The sequence below is a fragment of the Heloderma suspectum genome, chromosome 8, assembly GCF_057233095.1.
Source record: "Heloderma suspectum isolate Gila_16-S chromosome 8, 16-S_ref, whole genome shotgun sequence".
Lineage (NCBI taxonomy): Eukaryota > Metazoa > Chordata > Lepidosauria > Squamata > Helodermatidae > Heloderma > Heloderma suspectum.
In genome coordinates, this window is record NC_139465.1 from 12,643,156 (window position 1) to 12,667,594 (window position 24,439).

General features: G+C 43.4%; 2 protein-coding genes across 17 annotated transcripts in view; one reads left to right on the forward strand and one right to left on the reverse strand.

Moving 5' to 3' along the window:
• The window catches only part of FTO (FTO alpha-ketoglutarate dependent dioxygenase), a 366,765-nt gene extending 342,327 nt beyond the window's left edge, over positions 1 to 24,438 (reverse strand). Inside the window, exons 1-2 of the mRNA XM_084812875.1 lie at positions 24,427 to 24,438; positions 23,615 to 24,308 (exon numbers count right to left, since the gene is read on the reverse strand). Of these exons, the coding sequence (XP_084669001.1) occupies positions 23,615 to 24,308; positions 24,427 to 24,438 (706 nt within the window). The remainder of the gene's footprint in view (positions 1 to 23,614; positions 24,309 to 24,426) is intronic.
• The window catches only part of RPGRIP1L (RPGRIP1 like), a 108,456-nt gene continuing 107,977 nt past the window's right edge, over positions 23,961 to 24,439 (forward strand). For 14 of the 16 annotated variants that reach the window (XR_014784725.1, XR_014784722.1, XR_014784724.1 and 11 more), the window contains exon 1: positions 23,961 to 24,056. The gene's annotated coding sequence lies outside the window, so the exon portion shown is untranslated. Of the gene's footprint in view, positions 24,069 to 24,439 lie in introns of all 16 variants that reach the window. The other 2 variants (XM_084812906.1, XM_084812909.1) reach the window with 1 other exon arrangement.

Here is a 24,439-nt window from a genome sequence, read left to right on the forward strand (position 1 = left end):
TGGATTGGTCCAGGGCTCCATCTAGCCAGATGAATGCCTTGGGAAGCTTACACGCAGCACGTGATGACAGCGTGACTTGACAAGACTCAAATAGCAGATAACAATAGTGGAAAGGTAACCATCTTCCAGTACCCTGCCTTTCTTTTGGTGCCTTGGAAGCCCATTATGGTATGAGCTCAGTTGGATGCATATGTAAGGAAACACCTGTCACAGTCCAGATGCAAATTTAATTACTTCAAGTTAAAACCTTCCATCTTGTCTAAGGGTCCTTCAAAAAAAAATGCAACTGTAAACAAGCACTACATCGCAATCAGGTGTCAAGGGCTTATTTGATCTCTTGCGAAATATGTCACAAATCTCTGGCAGAAAGTGGGTCGAGTGAGAGAACAAAGAGAAAATCTGTCAATGGACTAGGTCGCTCATGTGAGTTTCCCTATTAGTGCATCAGATCTTTCTGCTCCTGTCTAATGCTGTCCATATAAAACAATCCCAGCCTGACAGTATTTTGTTATCTTGCATTTGATGTAATTTTGCTACAGTAAGCATAATCCAGGGAGGGGGCGCAGGAGAACCGGTAGACTAACCATAAGGAATGCTAAAAGACACCAAAAATCATACTGAAAACATCAAATGCATCTTGTCTGCTCATTTTGCCAGTTACACATTGCTGTTCTCCACTTAAAGTATCTTAAGACAATGCCTGAGAGGTAGAAGATGAACCACGCCAAAATGGCATTTTGTGCTGCCAAACAACGTTTTCCCAATTATTCTTGCCCCTTTGAGTCAATCTCAGTGTGGAGCAATCCTAGGAAAGCCGAGTTGCACAGAAACACATCCGTTTTCATTCACCAATTAAATTTTGATGACAATATCAGCTAGGGCACAGTACAAAGGAGGAAGTGCTAATATATAACAGGAGAACTGGGGGAACACAACTGAAGAAATGTGCAGGTGAACTAGGTCAGTATGTTGCAAAAGAGGTTAAACCACAAAGCTAGACCACAAAACAGTTTTTCATTCTATATATATACAAATAAAATATGGACCAAAGTATTTCAGTAAATAGAATACTGACCTCTTTGATATGGGAATAACCTACCTTCACAAACTTGCAATACAGGATAAGGACTGTAAAACATTTTGTGTGATACACTTATTTATTTATTATGTTTGTGAGTCAGTTTCCTCTAGAAAGTGTTTGAAGCTGCATACATTAATTACAAACAAAACAAAGCTGTGAAAGACTAACACTGGGATGTAAGAACTACTAGGAAATCCCATGGTATTCAATGGGACTTACTCCCAGATATGTGGGTATAGGGTTGCAGTCTTAAAATCCTAAAAATACAATCACTACCAAAACGATCAGCTGTGTCCACTGAAATGAATGGGAATGGCTATATTTATGGAAACCATGGGCTTCACAGGCTCATCCATTCCCCATCCATCAGGGTGTGGGAGATGCCCCCCAGTGCAATTTGTGATAAAGGGAGCCTAAGAAGATGGATTCCGGTGGATCAGACCAAAGGTTAGTCTAGTCGAACACTCTGTTTGTCACATTGGCCAACCAGATGCCTCTGGCAAGCTCACATGCAGGAGGCAAGGGAAGCACATGAGGCCAAAGGCCAATTCTGATCTCACTCTGGGTGAACCTCTGGAGCCAAGTACTGTCTGAAAAGGCCTTTGCATGCACAGCACGGCACATGTAAAATCCTGGTGCCGAGCATTTGCCTCTAAAAAGAGCAATCCCTCATTCTGCACCATAGGGGAAGTAAAACTTGAAAATGCTCTAACAATTATTCCACTATGTTTAGCAGATCTAATGTTTTATGTATATTTCAACCTTCAAACTACATGCAATCCCAGCCCCATCTCTTTAGCTACTTGGAGTTAATACAGTAAACCTGTTTTATTAAGTTTATAAAATGGATACTCAGACTTCTTTGTTTCCCAACCAAAGGGAGGGGGGGAAGCGGGGGGGGCAGCCTGTTTGACTATGCGATTTCGGATGAGTTTCATTTATTCATATACAGTAATACCACTATGGGGACAGTATGCTTCCTTGGTCTGGAACAGACTTTTTTTCATTCTCCAGCTGCTTCCTAAACTGAATTCATTATGAGCAGAGTGCCGGTTCTATTTATCCCATTCCATAGAAATTTAAACATTACATAAAATGTTACCATTTGCCGTATTATACATCCACATATATGAAGTGGATGATAATATTAACATTAATGTTTCCGTAGCCTCTGAAGCAAAGCAAATGGGGTTTGGAGTAATTCCATCTATTACTCAATAACAGTTGCAAATGAGAAAATTGCAAGAGGCATATTGAGTAATAATAAAGAGCCCAGGCGACAACTGTAACAATATATCTACTTTGTAATCCTACTCTTTATATATTTAAGAAAAGCTAATCTGTGATTTTTCACCACCGATACACATTAGCACTCCTGTTAAATTTCAGCCTATTAAATTCCATCCTATATATTTTACACACTTCATTTGGAAGAACTCCCCCCACCCCGCCACCCTTTAAAAAGCTAGATAATGTGCTACATTTTTACACATTCCATCTATCGCTTTGCAATTATTAACAAATTCATTGCGGTTCATTACATTGGTATATAACGGAGCTGCGCAGCATTGCCAAAGCTATCTTTGCTTCAAGTCACAACTAGAAGCATGTACTGTGTCCCGGACCTACCCATCGCAGGTAACTACAGATGTGATACATGCTGTTTGCAAGCTTGGTGGCAAAAAGCCATGCCAGCTGTCAGAAGATGTTTCAAGAGATTTCGTGTTAAGATTTCTAGATACTGTGTGACCCAAAGTGTAGGGGGAAAGAGCAATGATGCTGTCCTCAAAACAGAAAGTGAAAAGAAGTCCTCATTTATTTCTTTAAAGAGATAAATCCTCTTTAAATATTCCAAGCACCACACAGTTTAATCCCATGCACCTTTACTCAGCAGTAAATCCCACAATATCAGTGTGGATTAGTCCTCAATAATTTTATACAGGATTGCAGCCTTGGGCATTTTAGAGCTGAAGCCCATGCATATTTACTCAGAAGTAAGTTGAACGGGGATTACGGCCAGCTAAATGGGCATAAGATTGAAGCCTAAAGGGAAATCAGTTGTGATCCAGCGATATTTCCAAATTAAGGAGGCTGTGGTCCTGAGATCTGTGTACATTTTGAAATACCATGCTGGCAAGGGAGATGGAACTCTGAATGGCCTCTAGAACAGGAGGACATGTCTAGAAACTCAGGTCTGGCCCACCTGGATTTCCAAACTAGCCCTCCAGAAGTTCCCCAGATGGCCACAACCCTTCCCTGTCTCCACCCCTCTTTCCCAAACTACTGATTGTCTGGTAATTTCCCAGCTTTTGTCCAGTCTTTTCCCCCATTCAAAAAGCTTGAAATGTTTCTCCTAAGGCTGAGTTACTGTCAGTAGGCGCTTTAAACTAAAACAGGCTGGTATTTGGGGCATTTCTGTTCCTGCCCATTTCTGGGCACCACACTTTAAGAAGGATGCAGACCAACTCGAGAGGGTTCAGAGGAGGGCAATGAAGAGGATCAGGGGACTGGAAACAAAGCCCTATGAGGAGAGACTGAAAGAACTGGGCATGTTTAGCCTTGAAAAGAGAAGACTGAGGGGAGATATGATAGAGCTCTTCAAGTACTTGAAAGGTTGTCACAGAGAGGAAGGCCAGGATCTCGTCTTGATCATCCCAGAGTGCAGGACTTGGAATAACGGGCTCAAGTTACAGGAAGCCAGATTCCGGCTGAACATCAGGAAAAACGTCTTGACTGTTAGAGCAATAACGACTATGAAACCAATGACCTAGGGAGGTGGTGGGCTCTCCCACACTGGAGGCATTGAAGATGAAACTGGACAGCCACTTGTCAGAGATGCTCTGACTTGGATTCCTGCATTGAGCAGGGGATTGGACTCAATGGTCTTGTAGGCCCCTTCCAACCCTACTATTCTATGTTTCTATGCCCCTTTTTGCCTTCAGCCCCACCCACCCCTGGAATGCGGCCCCCAAGAGCTTCTCCAAAATGGAATTTGGCCTTTGAGCTGAAAGAGGTCCTGCATCCCAGCTCTAGAACATAAGGAGAGTTCTTCTGGGTCAGACAAAATACCTATCGAGGGGAGCATCATGTTTCCCACAGCGGCCAACCAGACGTCTATGGGAAGCCCACAAGCAGGACATGAGGGCAATCACCTTCTCCCACAATTGTTCCCCAGCAAATGGCATTCAGATACACTAATTCAGAACAACTAGCACTCTAATCCTGGAGGCAGCATATAGCCATCTTGACTAGCAGCCATTGATAGCCTTCTCTTGCATGAATTTGTCCGATCTCCCTTTAAACAAGGGGTGTTGAACCTCTTTCCGCCAAATTCATTTTCAAAGAAGCTCTTCGGGGCCACATTCTAGTAGTGGGCAGGACCGAAGGCAAAAGGGGGTGAGACCAAAAATACTAGCATATTTTAGCTTGAGGATGCAATCCTATGCATATTTAGGCAGAAAAAAAGTCCTACAATTCCCAGCATGCCCCAGCAAGTCATATTAGCTGGGGCATACTGGGAGTTATAGGACTTGTGTAAACATGCACAGATAGCCCTAATGGTCTTATTGTGCCCTAAAGGTCTTACTGCCAGTAATTAAGCCCTAAGGCATTTTATTTCTTCATTACATTTCTATACCGTCGAATAGCCAAAGTTCTATAGGCGGTTCACAACAATTCAAACCATAAAATGCAAGATGATGAATACAATATAAATGTTTAAACCTATAATAACCACATAGAACCTAGCAGCAGTACAAAGATTTAAAATATAGTAACCGATTTAAAACAGAAAGACTAAAATGCCTGAGGAATAAAAAGGTGACAGAAAGTGTACAACAAAGCAGCCAGACGAGCCTCTCGGGGAAGCTCATTCCACAACAGAAAAGGCCCTCTTCTAAGTAGCCACTCACCTTTGTTGGGGGCTCCCAGAGAAGGACCATTGCAACCTTTTAGAAACGGGGGGGGGGGGGGGGTAGGAATCCACAAAAGCCAGGAAACCGCTAAACAATCAGAGGAAAAGGCAGGAACCATCTCTGGACGCGATGGAGGGTATGTGACCATTTGGGAAACTCCAGGTAGGTCAGATTTGGCCTGCGGGCCTGAGGTTCAACACCCCTGTTTTAAAGCCATCTGGATTGGTGTCCCATGTCATCCCTTGTGGTAGCGAATTCCAGTTTAACTAAGAGTTGTGTGAAGAAGTCCCTCCTTTGGTATGTCCTGAATCTCTGCCAGTTTTCAAGTCATGGGGTGGGCTGGGGGCTTGGAGGGGCTTATATGGGACGAGAGGTTCCCCAAGGTACTCCAGCTCACTGCTAAGATCACCACAGAACTAGGTTCTCTGCAGGTTTTAAGTAGCTCTCTACCACCAGGTAAGTCTGAAAAATGTTCCTAGTTGCCCCAGTAAAGCTAAACTGATATGAACTCCAAATGCAATTTTTGCCAACTCCATTGGGGCGAGTGGGTGGAGAGGTAAGGCAGCTTTGGATCACGCCACATCCAGACAGCAAGGGACCTCGATCAGTCTATCCCAGGAGATGCAGAAAGAGTAACAGACACACAAACACTGATGTGTGGATTACTGCTGTTCAGTTTTCTAGTTATGCCTTCTTTCAGAATAATCTGTTCCGTTCCCCTCCCCAGTGTTCCATCCCACCGACCCACCCCAAACCGTCAGTCAGCATTCCATGCCCACCAAACACACTCAGTCTAAAAACCTTTTAGGATTTCTTCCCCTTAACTTTTTAATACCTTTGCAAACCTCGAGGTTCCATCAGCCCTGCTGATCCCTCCTTCCTGTGCGTGGGTGGCTACATAAGCATCCACATACTTATTACTATGTAGGATTTTCTAGCATAGAACTTCCATGTGAATTATATTGTTCTCTTGGGAAATGAGAGATCTTTGACAACTGTAGCCAAACACCTACTCAGGCAACAACAACAACAATTTTGTAAGGTTAAAAGGTGCAAGCCTAGTATATACCAGAATATGGGACAGTTTACTTCTTATTGAGCAACTGGATAGAACTCTACCCCCCACACACACTTTTTTTTGGAATTGCCAAAAGTCAAATAACTAGAGAAAGGATGGAAAACTTTCAACACGCACATCTAGAACCCACTGGGGGTGCATCCCCCGTCCCCGTCCCCCTATTGCCAATGAATTTGGTGCCAAAATTTGGCAGTGTGACAGCACAAAAAGGGCTTTTCTTTCTTGAAAACAAGAAAAAAAATGACTCTTTTTTGCTGCCCTATTATTATTATAGATTAAAATGCAGGCCTAGTATATGCCATAATATGGGGCAGCTTACTTCTTATTGTTAGATAAAAAGTTCTTGCTTTCGGTTGGAAGAAAAGGATGCCAGGCAGGCAGCAGTGGATCCAACACTATTTTATTGATCGTTTTGCAAAACGGGTGCAGAGCAGTCTGGACCCCGAGGCACATGTGCAAGAGCCTTTTATACCTTATCACTTCTATTGTTCTTGCCAGTAACCAATGAAACAGTCAGTACATCAGCTTACCAATCCAATAGCCAATAAACAGTCAGTACATCAGTTTACCAAGCCGTTAGTCATGAGCGCATCAGTATGGTTCCCTTTTATGGTTCCCTACATTTTTCCCGCCACTTGGGCTCTTACGTGACTGAGGCACCAACCGGTTATGGAGTCTCTTTTTCTAACATTATTGAGCAACTGGAGAGAATCCTGCCAAAGTCAAAGGACTAGAGAAAAAATGGGGAACTTTTGCCCCCCCTCCCCAGAAATCCACCAGGGGCTGCTCCTGTCCCCACCATTGCACCCATGATTGTGGTGCCAAAATGTGGCAGTGTGGCAGCAAAAAAAAAGGGCTGATCTTTCTTGAAAACTAGAAGTAAACTGCTGTTTTTTGCTGCCATACCACCGGATTTGGGGGAAAATTCAGTGGGGAAAGGGCCCCAAAAGGCCAGGACAGTGCAAGCGTTCCATGTGTTGCCCACTCCTGGACTAGAGATATGTTCTTTTTTCTTTAAAAAAATTAAAGCTGAAAATCTAGGGAATATCTAAGGAAGGGTCCGTCCCCCCATGGCTGTGGCCCTCCTGTTATCCTACATCGGCATCTGCTTAAAAAATATACTGCAAATTTAATAAAACTTAAATTGCACATGTCTCCATATTTAACAGACTAAAGAGTATCAGCTCTTGTTTCAAGTGATGTCAAAGTGCTTGTTTAAAGCAGGCCCAAGACCAAGGAAAACCAGGGTTAAATGGGGTTCTTGAACCTTGTGCATCCAAGGTCAAGAGATGGAATCTCTCGGCATGCCCGGCAAGGGTTTTGATAGCAAGAGTTCACTCAATAAACATCACTTCTTCTTTTCTTTTTTCAAAGCCCCAGTGGGCTCTGCAACACCAATTTCTTGCTTCTACCCCACTCCCAAGTATATTTTATCTACCAGCAGAAATGTGAAATACTTCCATAGTAAACGGAAATATTCTGGCCTTTTATTATTATATATATTTTTAGACGGGGTGATACTAAAAAAAAAAAAAAGTGACAATATAATCTGCCTTGGGCAATTCTATCGCAATTCACAGCAAGCAGGTCATTTTACTTTTATCAAAGAGAAGAAATCATCTCATCTTAGTGTGTGTTGACACCTCTGCTACTTCAAAAACACACATGATAAGAACCAAGTACCCTTAAGGTGTCTTAGCCTCCATTTTACTTAATGCAGGCGTTTTACTGTTAGTGCATTAAAGCCAACAGAGAAGCAAAGATTTGTGCCCTCGGAAATCAACACTACAAAGGTCTTAACCTTCTTAGCATGCCGACATTTGTAGTGCAATGACAGTGTGGTTGACAACAGATTGCTTCCCCCAAGATATCACCTTTGGTTTGGTGCTAGAGGCACAACACAGAATTATGTGTCTTTGACCTCTTAGAAAAGGGTGGATGCTGCTGATGACTTCCTGAAGAAGGAAGCAAATGGAAGATGCCTATGGAATGGGAAAACAATATCTGGAGAAAGGCATGCTGCAACCCCAAGGGTGACAACCAGACTCTTAGAATCAATGCTATTATGCAAATATCTCAGCTGTATCTATAATAATAAAAGAGGCTGTGTCTGTCTGTCTCTGTCTGTCTGTCTGTCTGTCTGCACCAAAGCACCAGATCGTGAAACCTAGGTACGTAGATCTTGGCATGCATACTAAAGGATCCTGGGGTCCATGTGGTTGAAGCCCGCAGTAACAGCTTCAGTCACTAGGGGCAGCCTTCCCTATCTAGCACATTGCTTTGCAGTCCATAAAATTTGAAGGCAAGGGAGATTAGTAGGCCAAGGCACAGTTATAAGCTTGCCCCCCCCAAGTGCACAGACCCCTCCATTAGGAGGCTATAGGGCTGCACCCTGGCAAGGGGTATGCATTTATTACATTTTTATACCGCACAACAGCCCAACTGGGAGCTATACTGTATAGTGTTGTGGTGAAAGTATTGGGCTTAGACCAGGGAGACCGAGGTTCAATTTCCCGCTCAGCCATACACTCTCTGGGCGGTTCACAACAATTAAAACCGTAAAATACAACATGACAAAATACAATATAAAAGTTTAAAAGTTCAAAACTACAGTGTAAAATAAAAATAAAAACCAAAATAAAACCTAGCAGCAGTGCAAAGATTTAAAATACAGTAACAGATTTAAAACAGCAGAAACTGAAAGACTAAAATGCCTGGGAAAAGAAGGTCTTCACCTGGCGCCGAAAAGAGCACAACATAGGTACCAGGCGAGCCTCTCTCAGAAGCGTATTGCACAACTAGGTGTAAGTCGTCTTGAAGGCTTCACTGTATCAAATGAAGGGCTATCCCAACCCATGCAAAGCCAGGGCTGCTCACGACTATAAAACAAAAATCAGGCGCACTTATTTTTATCAGACTTTTTAGTAGCTGAAGTTCAGGGTTTGCCACCATAGTTCTGTATATTCCACCAACGGGTGGTGTTATTATTTCAACAGTTGCATTTATTTATTTTACTTCCTACATTTACATCCCACCTTTCTTCCATCCTAGAGCTCAAAGTGGCATACGTAGTGTTCCCAGGAGGACCAACTAGCTTCTGTATGGACCAGACCCAGGCCAGCTAGCTTTAGCAAATGTCTGCATCACAAGCCCTCCGATCACACCCTTGCTCAGACATACACGTGACCACCTCAAGGACTCAGTGGTAGAGCACCTACTTTGCAGGCAGAAGGTCCCAGGTTCGATCCCTGGCATCTCCAGGCAGGGCAGGTAAAGCCTCCTGTCTGAAACCCTGGAGAGTCACTGCCATCAGCATAGAGAACACTGGGCTAAATGGTCCAAGGGTCTGACCCGGTATAAGGTAGCTTCCTAGGTTCCTAACTCAGACATCTTCTTTGCTCATTCTTACCTCTATGGACCAGGAGGGGCCTGTGATAACCCTGGACAACCATGGTGATGAAATTATCTTGACTAGTTAGAATGGGAGATAACCTTAAAGTTAGGTTCTGTGGCCACCACCAGTATCATGGCACAGTTCGCAGTGACTACATTACTTGTACAGGGCTAGTCACCAAATCCAGACTTCTGGTCTGAGCGTACATCAGACTATACAACGCAAGCCCCAAAAGAACAAGCCAAGTATACAACTTGAAGGGGAGCTCAAAAGTATTTTTAAAGGACTAACAATAGCATGTTTCATCCAATATATCAGAGGTGGGGAACTTGATTGTCCCAGTCGGGATTCCCCCCCTGGGCAATCTAGCCCCAGTACAGTGGACCGGATGACATCAGGGAATGGGAACCCACCTCCAAACCTCACCTCTCCCCTGACATCATCAAGCCCCTCTCTGATGTCCATTTTATCTTTCTTCATGCAGGGAAAGGCACAGACTCTCTTTATGCACAAAGAGAGGGACTCGGCTGATGCTTGGAAGAGCATTCTGGCTTCACCTACCACTCATCGTCCGCATTGCCCAAGGACCTGCAAGCCAAATGAGATGACCTGGCGGGCCAAATTCGGCCCATGGGCCGGAGGTTCCTTATCCCTGCAATATACGTTAGGCTGCTCCTCTTTTTGTCTAAATTTCTACCTACCACTAATGTGGAGTGAGCTGCAAAACCCACATTGACTAGAATAGCTTTGGGCTAATACCATCAAGAAGAACTTTCTCAATGAGGATTTTTCCTGTTATACATGGTTTGTTCATAGCCATTCATTTGGTAGCCCATGGCATGCAAGGATCACAACCAAGGATGGATGGTCTTGAACACTGGAATGTAGTCCCTTTTTTTGCTTTGATGATGTGAATATGCTCCAGGTGACTAACAGATGAGCAGTCAGATTGGCTAGTAACTTTCATGATCATATTTGCAAAACTGTGCTACCAATTTATTACACTGCAAGTCCCAGCAAATGGGAATCTGTATAGTGTTGAGCTTGTTGAAAGTGTTGGGCTTAGACCAGGGAGACCCAGGTTCAAATTCCCGCTCAGCCATGAGCAAACTTGGGCCAGCTTCTCTCTCTCAGCCTAAGCTACCTCAGAAGATTGTTGTGAGGATAAAATTACTGGACGGGGGAGGGGTACCATGCACGCACCGTTGAATTTCTGGAGGAAAAAACAGGATACAAATAGGCAGGGCTGATGCCAGTTCAAAAACCATATTGATCAGATTAGCGTAGAGTAAATCTGAATATATTTGCCTACAACTAAAACAAGAATTCTGAAGGGGAAAAAAATACTTCCTTTGTTTTAGGTGGTACATTTATATGTCATAATAGGTGCCATCTTAGAAGAAACATTCCCCCTTCACTCTCACATGGGGAGTGATGCGATGGTGCCTGCCATCTGCAGATTTAATATTTTTAATTATTTCATTGACATATTTTAATTCATTTTTAATTGTAAATTATGATTTGGCACGAGGATACTTGAAGGATCCCTTCTCCCGTACAAATCCGCCCATTCACTGCAGTTCCCATATGAACCCTTGCTCCAAATCCCACAGCCTTCGGAAATATGAGCTAGCTGGAATGTGAGTCATGGCCTTTTTGGTGATGGCATCCAAACCAAGGAACTCCCTAAAAGAGGTTTCATGGACCACCTCTCATAGTTCTTAAGCAGGCTGTAAATGTTTTTCTTATTATTATTAGTTCACCATGTGTTTCAAATTTCCCTCTGCTGCCTGATCGTGGTTTTTAAGGCCTTTTTTAGACCTTGCTGTTTATATTATAGCTGCACTTTTATGGAGATAAGCTGCCCTTAAAAAAAAATAGGGGAAGGTGGGATAAAAATCATTTCAATAAATAGAACAGCATAGATAGCAATTCCTGTTTTGAACTTTTAATCATCACTAAGCACAATATCCTACTTTTGGTTTTCGTTTTAAGGGCTGTTAACAGTTTGGGACTATTTTAGTGCCATTTATTCAGTTTCTGAAACTGGGAGACCTCAGTGAGGAGGGGAAGAAGAGACTGGGGCGGCAGAGGGGAGGCAAGAAATACACTGTACTTGTAAAAGTACAAGTAAAAGTTCTGTACTTGGAAGAAAAACAATACTTTCAACATTTCAAATTTTCACGGAGACTTACGAATCGCACGAGCTTGACCCTTTTCTCTTTCTCTTCCCCTCTCCCTAGTATCATATTACAGAGCACTCCAACATGAACATTCCACTTTGACAGCTAACCTCAGGCACCATTAGTCTAGTATCTAGCTACTTATACCGACAGTTGGAAAGCCGAAACGATAGGCAAGTCAAGATGAGAGTTTAACGGGCAGAGCTACTCAAATCTCAATCGCGTGCTACTTGAAACTTAGACCACAAGAGAGAACAGTTCACTGCTTTCCCCACCACATACTTAAAAAAAAAAAAAAAAAGATACCACCCTGGCAACAGATTCATCCTCTTGGTCCAAATTAACTTATCCACATACATTTAGCAAGCACAGCCACAAGGAAAGTAAGAGAGGGTGGGAAAAGAAGAATATCCAATGATACAATTGAAGATACAATTGAAGATACAATTCAACGTGCCTATTTTTCTATGTACATTTGGTCGTCCCGTTGACAGCTTTGGAAGTTAGGTATTATGGGCTGCTGCACATAGGTTTCAAACCTTGATGGAGCCCCACAGCAAACTACTTCTGACAGTCAAATCATGACAAGCACGTTGCAGGCCGATGCCCGTCAATTCGTGAACATCTCGGCCTGCTGCAACCGTTGCGCGGCGACTAAGCGGAGGGTCAAAGGTTAAGCTCGGAGAAGACAGTGCTGAAGGGCAACTGTCATGCTCCGCTGCATGCTGCAAAGCAGCAAGGAGTGGTTGTCTTTGGAGGAACATGCAAAGTGTTCTCATTCTGTCCAGGCAGACACATATCCAAAGGCCCTAAATGAGACCACTGCCAATTCATGAACAGCACAACTGACAGTATGCCATTCAAGCTGTCTCTTTCAAGTGGGTCTGTGGAGGGTTTTTTCCCCCTATTTCAGATTACAAATGCATGCAAAGTGTACGGTTAAGTACAGCCTGTTGGCAGCTGTTTTTATTAATTTAAAAACTCTCTCACTGTCTCTCTCTCTGTGTGTGTGTGTGTGTGTGTGTGTGTGTTAAAGAAAGAGAACTAAAAACTTGCTTTAAAAAAAAAATCTCATTTATTTTAGAAAACAACAGGTAATAAACCACCACCGTGAGCAAAATTCAACACTTCCAGCAAGTGCCTTTGATTATGAGGGTTGCATTTTGTCCCAGATAAAGAAATACTAAGCAAACTTAAATGCAAATTGTAGAACATTAGCCATTTCTCCATTGGCATAAGAACATAAGAAGAGCCATGCTGAATCGGACTAAAGGTCCATCTAGTCCAGCATTCTGTTCACACAGTGGCAAACCAGCTGCTTGTGGGAAACCCCAAGTAGGACATGAGTGCAATAGCAACTTCCCACTCATGTTTCCCAGCAACTGCCCCAGCCATACTGCCTCTGATACTGGTGGTAGCATGTAGCCATCATCACTAGCAGCCATAGATAGTCTAATCCCACCATTCCTTATTAGAAGCTAATAGTAAGGCGATCACACAACTCCTCAACCCCCGGAACCCACCACAGTCACTGAACAACTTTACACCAGTTGCTGGGGAACATGGGTGGGAGGGTGCTGTTGCGCTCATGCCCTGCTTGTGGGTTCCTGGTCAACAGCTGGTTGGCCACTGTGTGAACAGAATGCTGGACTAGATGGACCCTTGGTCTGATCCAGCATGGCTCTTATCTTCTTATGAAAGTAGAAACACCTTCCCTCCACCTTCCTGAACATAAATTACCCCATGTTACAATTTTTTATCAAGGGAAATAACTTGTGGAGCTGCTCTTCTTGTATTCTTATGTTCTTCCACTGTCTACCTGCTATTACTGAAGGTGAACATGTAGATAATTTTTTGTAAATGAGAAGAGACCCCCCTCCCCTGAGCTAGGGATGTGCGAAGCAGCTAACCCTGAGCTTGCCAAAGTTCTCCGAATTCCATCTCGAAGCTCATTCTAACTTGAGTCCATATGAGTCCATAAGTTTTGCCTTTTGCTTTTCGCATGAAAATCCATGCCTATTTCCATGCATATTTTTCCAAATGTATGCATCAGTTGTGTGCATGTTTGAAAAGTACGCATTCTTCTCCCATTGATTAAAGCTTATTTTTGTGCATTTTTCAAAAGAACACATTTTTTCATGCACATTTCTCAAATGTACTCATGCTGTTGAATACACCTTTTTTGTTCTGCGAGTCACATTGCAATCTTGGAAATTTACAGACTTCACCGGCATATTGCATCCAAATCAATGCTTGGTCCAGAAGGAGGGAACTGGGTAAATCCTGATAAAAAATGAATTGAAACAAATTTTTCTTTCAAACTGAAATGAATTTCTGAGCCCCTTTCAGACTATCATTGTGCTACAAATCTCTGCTGGAATGTGGACGGGCAAATGAGGACTTTTCTTTTGATGGACCTGAAAATTTTACAGTAATTATTTGCTGCCGGTCTGCTACCAGATGAAGGCGCCAAACATTTCCAATTCCTATTTATGGAGCAAAATCACTTCCCATGTGTTGTGTCCATGTTTTGTATGCGTGTTTTATTTAGACTTATTGTGCTTACTATTGAGTAAGGTCAGGTTTGTTTACTATACATGTTTTTATCCTGCCTTTCCAAAGAGTTAAAGGTGGCTAACAAAAAAAAAAGGTAATATATGGAGAAAGATTTAAAAATAAAAATAAAATCAAGATACAATAATAACACTAAAATGTCATTTTTTACTTGAAGAAATAGAGAGGCAAAAAGCAGGAAAAGGAAATTATAAAAACCCATCAACCAAAGTTTACTAAAACTACTAACACCAAAGGCCTTCCAAAAAAGGAAGGTCTTTATATTGTGGAGAAGGCCATCCGGGAAAGGGCAAGGCAGATCCTTCTGGGCAGGCAATTCCAGAGTATGGGTGCGGCCACTGCGAACTTCACATCTTGAGCCACCAAATCTTCCTTTTCCCTCCACTCCCCTTTCCTTGTATGTCATGTCTGTTAAGTTTATAAGCCAGTTTGCAGGGCCTGTCTCTTGTTTTTAATGATGTGAGGCGCTTTGGGAGACAAGAATGGTCTGAAAACCAGGATAAAAATGCAGTAAATAATAAATAACATGAGCAGTGGGTTGCATTGAAACAATGACATACATAAGGAAACAACTATTTTCCCCAGTCCTCGTCTAATACTCTGCTCCTGCACCACACTGCTCTCCAGTGTTGTGATCAAAAGGTAGGCCCTACATCAATTCACACACAAGCTCTTGTGCAAGAACACCTTCAGACTCAGTTTCACTGTTTTGGGGTAAAACTCTCGCACAGGGGTGAAAAAAGGACAACCCATGGGCCACATGCGGTCAGCCAAGCCATTGCTGGAAAAGTTATGGCGGCACTGCCTGGAATTTCTCTTGCTAGCGTTAGCAAGGGGATCAGTTCCCTCATCTCTGATCTCTGTGGAGAGATCAGAGATAAGAAAGGGGTTTCCTTGCTAGCACTTACAAGGGAGCCCCTTGTGTTCGTGTGTGAGTGTGAGCATGTATATGTGTGCATGCGCGCACATGCGCAGCTCTCTGCTACTGCCTAATGCGGCCCTCGGGGTCAAAAAGGATGTGTTCCCCTGCTCTAGCACAAAGGCGTAAAACGGTAAAAAGGGCCTGCCTTCCCTCCTCTTCTTCCTAGCCAATATGAATATTTAAAACCCTTTCATGATGAGTGTGCATGTTAAGGTTAGAAAAATACCTTATTTGTTACAAAACTAAAACAATGTTTTGTACCATGCTATAAAAAGGAAAGCCTAATAATTTCAATTAGATATTGAGTTGGCAGCAAAATTTAACTATTTATGTCAAAGCACTGCTTCAGAAGAGTTATGATTCCCAGCAGATGATAAAACAATGTGTGGCATTATTTTGCATAACACATGCCTCCCTCGTTTTAAAACCAGTTGCAACCCAATATCTGTATGTCTGTTGTTTCCATCTAAATGATAGGAAATCATTTAACTTTGCCTGCATTAACCTATAAAATACTTGAAGGGGGGATCTTGTTTATTAGATAAACATCAGTGCCTTCCATCCCTCCTATCAATTCAACGTAGGCCTGACACTAAATTTTAGCAGACAGAGAGAAGATTAGCCCTTTATGAGCTTTCAGATAGGTAGCACATTACACCCTTCTAATAAGTATGGTGGAAAGGCAAAGATAGTACTTCATAAGTGCATGAAGTTATTTTCCATGTGTTACTGGCATTCTTCCACTTCTGATGCTACATACTAATACCCAATTCATTCTTCAAGCGTGGATCCTTAAACAGCCAAAACAGCACTGTCCACACAAAAGAGTAAGGTAGATGCCAACTTTGGTGAATACTAAGGACTGCAGAAGTATACTAAAACATTATGGAACAAAGGGGCAGGTTGGACCTAAGGGGAGAACCTCAACAACAGATTAGGGCAGGGTCCCCAACCTTTCTGGACCCATGGCCACATTTGGGAATTTGAGAAACTGCTGTGGGCACCATCACAAAATGCCTAATCAGTGGATCACCGCTTTGGCATCTACCTGTCACGTCTATGGACCTTAAGCTGTGTCTTATTCAGCAAAACCTTTTGTTTCATGTCTATTAGAAACACCACGTCTCTTTAATAAGGGATTGTCTAATTCAGCTAATCGCTGGCAGTGCAATACAGCGAATGCTTCTTTTAAACATATGTGTTGGCAAGTTGCTTCTTTTTGTGGGGAGGTTATTACACAAATACATTTTTTATTGGAACAGTCATTAATGTTCACTCACATACACTCCCTTTTAAATTATTTACCTTCTTCATGGAAATTAACAAATGGTCAGCATAAATGGATTCTCTGCATCCTTTTGACAGCTAAAAGGCTGCTATTTCAACATTGGAAGGATAAACACTCACCTCCTGTAATGCAATGGATTGAGGACCTTGCAAGGCTTTCAATATTTAAATGGGTGGCATATAGAGACTACATTGAAATGGATACTTATTTGGATATTTGGTCCGCTCTTGTTGAAACCCATAATTGCTAGAAAGTTGTGTGCATTTCATACAATCCATGTACGTCTATTTTAAAAAAAATGGGACAAAATCAAATGTCAAGTACCCAGAGACACCACATTGGGGACACCTTTGCAGGTGCCACTAAAGGAGCCCATGGGTGTCATGTTGGGGACCTCAGGATTATGGCCTGCTAGAAGGAGACAAAACATGGAAAATGGGAGGGGAGATGGAATGGAGTGTCATGGAACAGGGCATAGGTGGCTGACCAGAACACTGAACAGGAGGACTCCACACTGCAACTTTTTGGGAAGGGGCCATGGCTCAATGGTGGAGCACCTGCTCTGCATTCAGAAGGTCCCAGGTTCAGTCCCCAACATCTCTGAGTAGGGAAAGAAAATTTCCGGCCTGAAACCGTGGAGAACTGCTACCAGTCAACATCGACAATACTGAGCTAGATGGACTGATGGTTTAACTCAGTATAAGTCAGCTTCCTACATTCTACACATCACAGTTGTGTATTATAAGCTTTATCTTGTTCTTTCTCACAACTGCTTGAATAGCATTTAGGCTGGGATTTTTCTGCCAGGGAATATCAGCCTTTACTGGCTCTGATTAGACACGTACTCCATCTCATCTACCTTTGGCTTCACACACGAACAGCACTGCAGAGATTAGACAGAGGGGCATTAAGTCATGCAAAGTCTCCCCTTGAGGTCGGAAGTGGCACAGCCCACATGTGTCAGGTGAGAAGCAGGGCCAATCTCTCCTCAAAACTGGAGCATCTACTTTACCTCATGAGGTATCATTTCAAGCATTCAGCGCATAAAGCACCGGTTGCCTCAGGGTCATGAAATAATACTCAAAACTTTATAAGCATTCATTGATTTAGTCTTCAACATAGTATATCATTTGAATCCAATGGGAACATAAAGAGCTAGCTGTTTGTGAGGTCAACCACAGTACAGTCAGAGGCTGACATGATATCGATGGCAAGGTAGAAAGAAATTGCCAAATACAGCAGATCAATACCTCGTTTCACCGTTACAGCCTTCTCCTGACATCATATATATATATATATATATATATATATATATATATATCTTTACAGCTACAAAAATAATAATAATGAAAGTGGGAGATAAATGCTTCCCTCCAGCTAAAGTATTTGATTAGCTGAGGGCAAGGGTGACAATAGCAGTTGCACTAAAGTAACTTTATCACCTTAAATAAAAGCAGTGGATGAGCCACAGATAAAAGGAAAAATGAAATTGAGCAAAATTAAAAGACAGGGAGACAGACAGACACACAATTCTTAAACGAAGTAGACGATGTGCAGCTATTGCATAAAGAAAGAAATGCTGCTGAACTACAAACAGTGCAAATTCGCTCACTTCAGAACTTTTACCATTTAAAATTTTAAAAACCTGGGAATGCCACATAGATGCAGCAACTATGTAAGTTACTAGAAGAATGTAATTTGTTATAGCTACATCAGGGCAAACTGGCACATGCCATCACACCTATAGATACCTACTAAATACAGTCCCTGAGAAATTAATTTTATTTATCGTATGGCACATTTACATAGCATTAAAATAAAAACATAGAGCATAATAAATATGAAATGTAAAATACAAAATATAGACAGGAATATTACAAACATATGTCTAGGTTACAGATATAGTTTTTTACTTCAGTTGTCATCACACCTATAGATACCCCCTAAATACGGGTATCTATAGGTATCCAAATATATATATATTTGGGGGACAATGACTGTTCGCGTCCGTGACATTCCTTAAGTCACACGTGTCTCCTGGGTGGTGCTAAAGAACAGTCACTTTGAAGGAAACATCTGAAGCTTCAAAGTTATGGCAGCCGGTCAATCCTAGTGATCTCCTGGCTATATTACATCGCATCAAATTAAGCCTGAGAAATTAAGATAGTCAGCCTTTACAGCAGTGTTGTTCAGACATAATTCCAAAGCATGGCTTGTGCTAACTGTGAGACTCCAAGGGTTGTATCCAATGTTAGTCCTACTTAGAGTAGACCCATTCAAATGAATGGGACTTGTTATACTAATATTGGATACAGTCCCAAGCGATTATGTGTGTTCGGGACATCCCTGCACAAACTATGCTTTCCAAACTCTCCCTTTCCCTTGCCTTCTTTCAGATGCTAATCCATGGAGCAGCCTCTGAGGGTGACAGAATATCGCAAACCATAGTTTATTGGTTGAGATGTAACACCAAACCACATTTTTTTCTGAATTAGGTTTGCAAATCAGCTTTGCACTATGGGTTCAGATCCTTGCTTGGTGGCCACTCGCCAATCATGGTTTGCCAGACTGGAGTTGCTTCAGGCATAATAAGAAACCATAAGAAACCATCCCAGGGTGCCAACTTGTCTGCCAAAGAAACTTAGGTGTTGCTAACGATTCTGGGACATATTCTAGAATGGACAGCAGGTTCACCCCACAGCCCCCTAACCGAGGGGCCTGCCCACTCCATTCCCCTGATGGGGGCTGCCCCACAGCAGGGAGGAGGGGGCAGGTGTGTAACAATGTCCTTTGGCCTACTAATTTCCCCTGGCTTCAAACTGTATGAACTACAAAGCTATGTGCTGGTTAGGAAAGTCTCCCTTAGTTGTTCAAGATGTTGCTGCAGGCTTCAACCACATGGACTCATTCAGATTAATTACAATTAATTCATGTATTTTAAAAACAAAATAAGCCTGAAGTGCACACCCCTAGTTTGCATGCCACGTTTCTACGTCTCACAGTCTTGGCCTATGGTGCTGACAGACCGACAGACAGACAGACATCCTCTTTTATTATTATAGATTTTTAATTTTAACATAAGATGGATCTTCATACGTTGATTTAAGAAAACACAAATTGTGAGTGAAACTTGGAATAAATAAAAACAAGTAATTTACATCCTCAGAACTTTCTGATAACCCTTGCATATGCAGACTTTAAATGTATGTAAGATTCACCCTGGACCTATTTACAAGGAGTGAGAAAGACAGGAGCAGGCTGAGGAAACATCAGGGCCTGCTCCAGATGGATTGCCCCCAACTCGGGCAATGAGAGGGGAAGTACAGCCATCCCACCAGCCCTGCTGAAAGTCTTATTTTTTCCTCTTCCCTCCTCATCCCCTTTTCCTCGTGTGTCATGTCTTTTTTAGATTGTAAGCCTGCAGGCAAGGGCTGTCTTCTTTGCAGACTGATTGTAAGTTGCTCCAGCAGCCGTTTTTTGACTGAGTGGAATAAAAATACCTTTAATAAATAAATAATTTTTTAAAAAAAAACCAGGAGCACATAAATACACACAGAAGTTTTACATCCAGTTTTTTATATTTAGCCTCTTAATAAATCTATGCAACCTAAAGCAGCGACATTATTCAGGACAGCAAGACAGACATTGCTCCTTAATTAAGCGGGTGATGTTCTGTTTAAGACCATAAGACATCCTTGGGCTATAAGCAAAGATTAAGAGCCCGTTCCCGCAAAAGAAGATCCAACTGTTATCAATGTTTAAAGGCCTTAAATCATGAAAAATAAACCATCTAATGGCCTGTATTCAATAGCAAGCAGAAAGTCGGGACACTGGCTGATTTGGATTAACACATTTTCAGTTATAACAAGTAATTTTACAGAGGATTAGAATCTTGATGGGCTGATCAATACGAGGCTGTGCTGCTATTACAGATGAAGAGAAAATTACCCCTCTGGTAATAAAGTGTGTGTGTGTGTTGGTTCTCCTTCATTTGCAGAGGCCATTACTGTAATGGTCCCAGCATTAACAGCTGGGGCAATTTGATCTAGCGTCGGTGTGATGAATTTTAAAGCACAGAACATTTGCCACGCTCTCCATCTTGCATTTCGTCCCCCTCCCAGTTCCCTTTCCTCCTCCCCCCCGAATCTGTGCACCGGATTTCTAACACATACGCGATGCATTACATCGGACAGACACTATTTCTCAATGAGCTGTCTCATTAATAGCGTTTGGGGCCAATAACGTGGCATCAGGCCTTATCCCACCGGACAATTTCCATTGACAGAAGCATCTCCACAACTTCCCTTGACAAAAAATCGTAACACGAGGGTAATTTATGCTGGGGAAGACAGAGAGGGATCAGTCACACAGAAGACTGGGAGGAGTACATGTAAAGCTGACTTACACAGAGTCAGACAGTGGAGGTTGGTGGCTCCGATTTCAATGGGGCTGTGCATCCATTCCGGGTTTCAATCAGAACCAGCCAGAACTCCAAAAGAACCTATCCAAGGGGCTTAACCCTATCCCCAAAATAGGTTCCACACACTGGATAGCTCCTTTCGAGTTTTGGCTGGTTCTGACTGAAACTCGGAATGGATTCACAGCCCCACCAAACTCTGAGCCACCAGTCTCTACTGGAGTCAGGCCATTGGTCCATCTAATGCAGGACTTTATACTTCTGGGGCCTCCAATGTGGTAGCCCCAACACCTCCCTTGATGTCCGCCAGGCTCCCTGCCCCTCTTGATTTTTATTTCAATTATTAGGTTTTTTAAAAACGATTAAAAAAAAAAAACCTGGAAGGCTGGCATGCTACAAAGCGGAGGGCTCTCCATCAGCACCATCTTTATTTGGGTTCAAAAGAGTGGTATTGCAGCTCAGACCTCACGTCTGCCTTGTACTTAGGTTCTTGTGCAAGTTAGCTTTCTTGTGTTCTCAACAGCTTGCCTTCTGGGAAAGGAGTGCTTTGTGGTCACCCATGCCCACCATGGCAGCCATTATCTTATTTATTTAATGATATTTATGACTCATTTATTTGTGACATAACCTACCCTCAGGTCCATCTGCCTCCGCTTTGGGACAGCTGTCCTCACTGTCCCACAAGCTTCAGCCCCTAAATTCACCAGCTAAAAGAAACACCCAGTAGGCCTAATTGGTTCCCTTTACCCAACCAGGACAACAACCCAGAAATATGAACACTATCGGGAGCACAGAAAGATTAACAAGACGGGTGGGATTTAATAATTTAAAAACAAAAAATTAAAGTTTATGTAATACATGAGATGTTGTAACTCATAATTAATCACTCAGTTCTTGATCCTACCCTGCCTATTCCACCCCTTCTAACTCCTATGCCCACAACCCCACTATCTAAATGTAGCTTCATCAAACCCTAAGGCCTTATCTAACCCACTAACTGCCTGCTTTCCATAAACTCCGTCTCCACACACGCCCCTCCCACCTTTCACTCACTCTCTACCAAGCAGTTCACCCTAACTTACCTGGGTTCTATTTAACACAGCAAACACATATGAACATTAATATAGACTCCACATGGAGTGATTTTGTCACACTTATATTAAAGAAATTTCTAAGCAATGTACAGAGGACAAGATTACCTTCCTTGGAATGCTTGTTGGAAAAGGTATGCTTTTAGTAGCCACTGAAAACCCAGGAGGGTTGGCACCTGCCTCATTCTGAGTGGCATGGAGTTCCAGATAATGGATGCTATGACACTAAAGGCCTAATTCCAAGCCATGATGTACCAAACCTCCAAAATCTTGGGTACCGCCAAGAAGATATCTCTTGATGAGCACAGCAACTGAGGAGGCATTTTATGTATGTAAAGCCCAATGTGTTTCGGCCTCTCATTTAATTTTTAAAGCCAAAATATGCATTAGACTTTCCATAAATAAAATTTTTGCATCCTGAGACGTTTCTAACCTTTTCAGCAGTACCTACATAGTTTTATGGAGGGCCTGAGAGGACCATGGCCTTATTTACCTAACCATGGCCTTATTTACCTAAGGCCATGGTTAGAGGGAACAAGCCACAATCAGACCATGGTTTCAGAACCTTCCCCAACATTGTGCCCTCCAGATGCTGTTGAACTACAACTCCTATTACCCCAGCCAGAATGGCCAATAGTCAGGAATTATGTCATCCAAAAGCTCTGGAGGGGAAGGCTAGACACCAGTGCTGGCAACATGGTGCCCTCCAGATGTTTTGGACTACAACTTCCATAATCCCTCATCAGAGGCCATGTTGGTTGGGGCTTATGAGAGTTGTAGCTCAAAACATCTGGAGGGCACCAGGTTGCCTACCCCTGCTATGGACGTAACTGGGAACTTTAGTTTGATTGAAACTGGATGCTTCCAGTCTCCTCCTCTGGCATGTGAAAGAGGAAAAGGGAGGACTTGCGAGCACAAACATTGTGTATGCTTGTTTACGTAATGGTAAACCACGGTTTCCCATTAAGTTTTAACCAGGCCATATAGACAAAGGAAAGGCAAACTGCTAAGCAATTTAGAGCCAGTGTGGTGTAGTGGCAAGAGTGTTGGACTAGGAGCTGGGAGAACCGGGTTCTAGTCCCCACTCGGCCATGGAAGCTCACTGGGTGACTTTGGGCCAGTCACAGACTCTCAGCCCAACCCACCTCACAGGGTGGTTGTTGTGAGGATAAAACGGAGAGGAGGAGGATAATGTAAGCCGCCTTGGGTTCCTTGCAAGAGGAAAAAAGGCGGGGTATAAATGCAATAAATAAATAAATAAATAAATAAAATAAGCACCAAGAAGTGGTCTGAGAAGCAAGGATGGAAGCACTGGACAAAATGTTCAAGACAGCTATGAAACAACCATAAATAAAAACTTCTCCCTTCCCTCCCGCCAAAAAAAAAATGTCCCAAAGCTCCAACTCAGAGCTAGCAGTCCTTCTTGCACATCAGGGGTGTCGAACCTCAGGCTCATGGGCACTCTCAGTGGGGCTTACTTCCAAGTAATCATGCACAGGATTGCAGTGTTAGTCAGCAGGGCTTACATCAAAGTAAACATGCCTAGGGTTGCACTGTTCAGACACGTGTAGGAACTAATTCTTGTGCGTAAGGGGACAGGGGGGTGCTGCAAAGATGCCCCTATTCCCACCTGTGTTCGATCTTGGTGTCTTTCATCAGGATTATGATTTACCTTGGCATCCTTCTCTCTTTCCCCTGCGCCTCTCCTCTTCATCACGCTGCTGCCGCTGCAAGCGCTTCACATGCAAAAGGCCCGCCAGCGAAAAAGGAGCAAGCTCCTTCCTTCCTGGTAAAACCAGCCAGCCTCCTCGAAGTCGCGCATACTCACCGCACAGGCAACTTCGCTGGGTCCCCCGCGGACCACAACTCCCGAGAGGCAGCGCGCAGCCGCCGTCGGCGAAGTAAGCCGAGTCGTTCGCTTCGCGCCCGGTGAGCTGAGCGCGGGGATCCTCCTTCCACGAACTCCAATTCCCAGCAGGCTCCGGGAGAAGTCGGAAACCAGCTCCTCTTCCTTGGCTGAGGGCGGAAGTGGCTTTGGAGGGGTAGCAACGGCGGCGGTTGCTAACGTAGGATGCGGAGAGGGCGGAGAAGAACCGGAGGGGGCCTGGGCGGCGGTGAGTGCGCGGGTAGGCCGGGGGCCGGGGGCCGGGGCCGAGGGAGTGGGGCCGGTGTCTGCGCGGCTGCTCCTGAGGAGACCGCGGGGAGCAGGCAGCCGGGCAGGCCGCTCTCTCCGCGCATCTCTCGCCGGGAGTCCGTCTGTGGCCTCGTTGTTGGCACCGGGGGACCTGTTCAGCTGCGTGCGGAGCGCGCCGCTGATCTCTTTGGAGGATTTCCCTGCCGCCCTTCGACCAGCGGTTCTGGGGCGGCTCCCAGGGCGTAAGACAATCAAACGTCACCAGGACATGCGTGTGAAACGAGTGTATCTATCTGTGTGCTATATAATGTGTGTGAGAGGGAGTGCGTGTGTGTAGCTGTGTGTGTTACATACGCATACATG